The following is a 1550-nucleotide window of genomic DNA, read 5'->3' as shown; positions in this document are numbered from 1 at the left end:
TTCACCGTCCCTATAAATACCCCTCCATTTCCGCCTCTCTGCTCCACCTCCTCCGCTGCTATCGCCGCCGTCTCCGCCACTTTATCGGCCAAGAAAATGTCATCTCTCCGCCCCCTTCTTGCTTTTTCTTTTCTCCTCATTCTTTACACCGATATCGTGGCGGCAGCTTCTTCTTCCTCTTCGAAATTTCGGTCGGGATCCGCCACCGTGCACAACCCGAAACTTCCGCCGCCAAGCCTTTCCTCCTCGAAAAGATTCGAGGGCTCCTCCAATTTGGTCAATCTCCGGTACCACATGGGCCCGGTGCTCTCGTCTTCTCCGATTAACATATACCTTATTTGGTACGGCAAATGGGCTCTTCCGGAACAGAATCTCATCAAGGATTTCTTGCTCTCATTCTCCGTCGCCGCCGCTGCTCCATCGCCCTCAGTCGCAGAGTGGTGGCGGACGGTCACTCTCTACAACGACCAAACCGGCGCCAACGTGTCCCGCTCCATCATCATCGCCGGCGAATATTCCGATCTCCGATACTCCCTCGGTACCCAACTCACCCGTCTCTCAATCCAACAAGTCATCGCCTCCGCCGTCCGATCCGCACCGCTCCCGGTCGACCACCGCAACGGAATCTACCTAATCCTAACTTCTGGCGACGTGATTGTTCAAGATTTCTGCAGAGCCGTCTGTGGATTCCATTACTTCACTTTCCCGTCAATGGTCGGCTACACGTTGCCGTATGCCTGGGTTGGAAACTCCGGACAGCAGTGCCCGGAGGTCTGCGCATATCCATTCGCCATTCCAGGGTACATGGGCGGCGGAGGGCCGGCGGCGCTTTCGCCGCCGAACGGGGATATCGGGGTGGATGGGATGATAAGCGTGATTGGACATGAGTTGGCGGAGCTTTCGTCGAATCCGTTGGTGAATGCTTGGTACGCCGGCGAGGATCCGACGGCGCCGACGGAGATTGGAGATCTGTGTGAGGGGCTGTACGGGAGCGGCGGCGGAGGAGGGTATATTGGGGCGGTGATGAAAGACGGAGAAGGGCGGAGTTTTAATTTAAATGGTGGAAATGGACGAAGGTTTTTGGTGCAGTGGCTATGGAGTCCGGTTTTGAAAGCCTGTACAGGGCCGAACGCGTTGGACTGAGGAAGAAGATGAAGATTAAAGTTTTTTTTTTTTTTTTTTTTTTTTTTTTTTTTTTTTAAATTTAAATTTAAATTTTTATTATTGTTTTTTTTTTTGTATAAAGAAAATAAGGATCACAAGTTTTGTGCTTAGCGTTCATATCATTATATGCTTAGTTGAATTAAATATAATCTAAATTAACCTTTATTTTAGATTATTACGTCATGCTTCAATTTTATGATTTATCTTTAAATTTAATTTTTTTTAATTAAATTCTTAAAAACCATTAAATATGTACTGATTTTTTAACTATAAAAATATTTTAAAAGTTTCGTGTTATTGAATCTTTTGAATTTTGCTCGAGTTTTTGTTTTTTTAGTCCATTAAATTACGTCCAACCAATTATTAGAGGTGTTTATATAGCTCGA

The 1550-nt window shown here is 46.5% G+C and overlaps 1 protein-coding gene across 1 annotated transcript; it reads left to right on the top strand.

Annotated features, from left to right (window-relative positions):
- LOC111486490 (protein EXORDIUM-like 5) lies at positions 1-1334 on the top strand. The gene is made up of 2 exons (XM_023133665.1): positions 1-1171; positions 1202-1334. The coding sequence occupies exon 1, from the start codon at positions 97-99 to the stop codon at positions 1141-1143; it is 1047 nt and encodes a 348-aa protein (XP_022989433.1). The 5' UTR covers positions 1-96; the 3' UTR covers positions 1144-1171; positions 1202-1334.
- The last annotated feature ends 216 nt before the right edge of the window (positions 1335-1550 follow it).

Source organism: Cucurbita maxima, unplaced genomic scaffold (genome assembly GCF_002738345.1).
Source record: "Cucurbita maxima cultivar Rimu unplaced genomic scaffold, Cmax_1.0 Cma_Scf00011, whole genome shotgun sequence".
Taxonomy (NCBI): Eukaryota; Viridiplantae; Streptophyta; class Magnoliopsida; order Cucurbitales; family Cucurbitaceae; genus Cucurbita; species Cucurbita maxima.
The sequence above is the reverse complement of the archived record's forward strand: the minus strand, read 5'-3'. Positions and strand labels throughout refer to the sequence as shown.

What these genes read in the sequence shown, in the direction of transcription:
- LOC111486490 (XM_023133665.1), top strand. Translation starts at nt 97, where the DNA reads ATGTCATCTCTCCGCCCCCTTCTTGCTTTTTCTTTTCTCCTCATTCTT.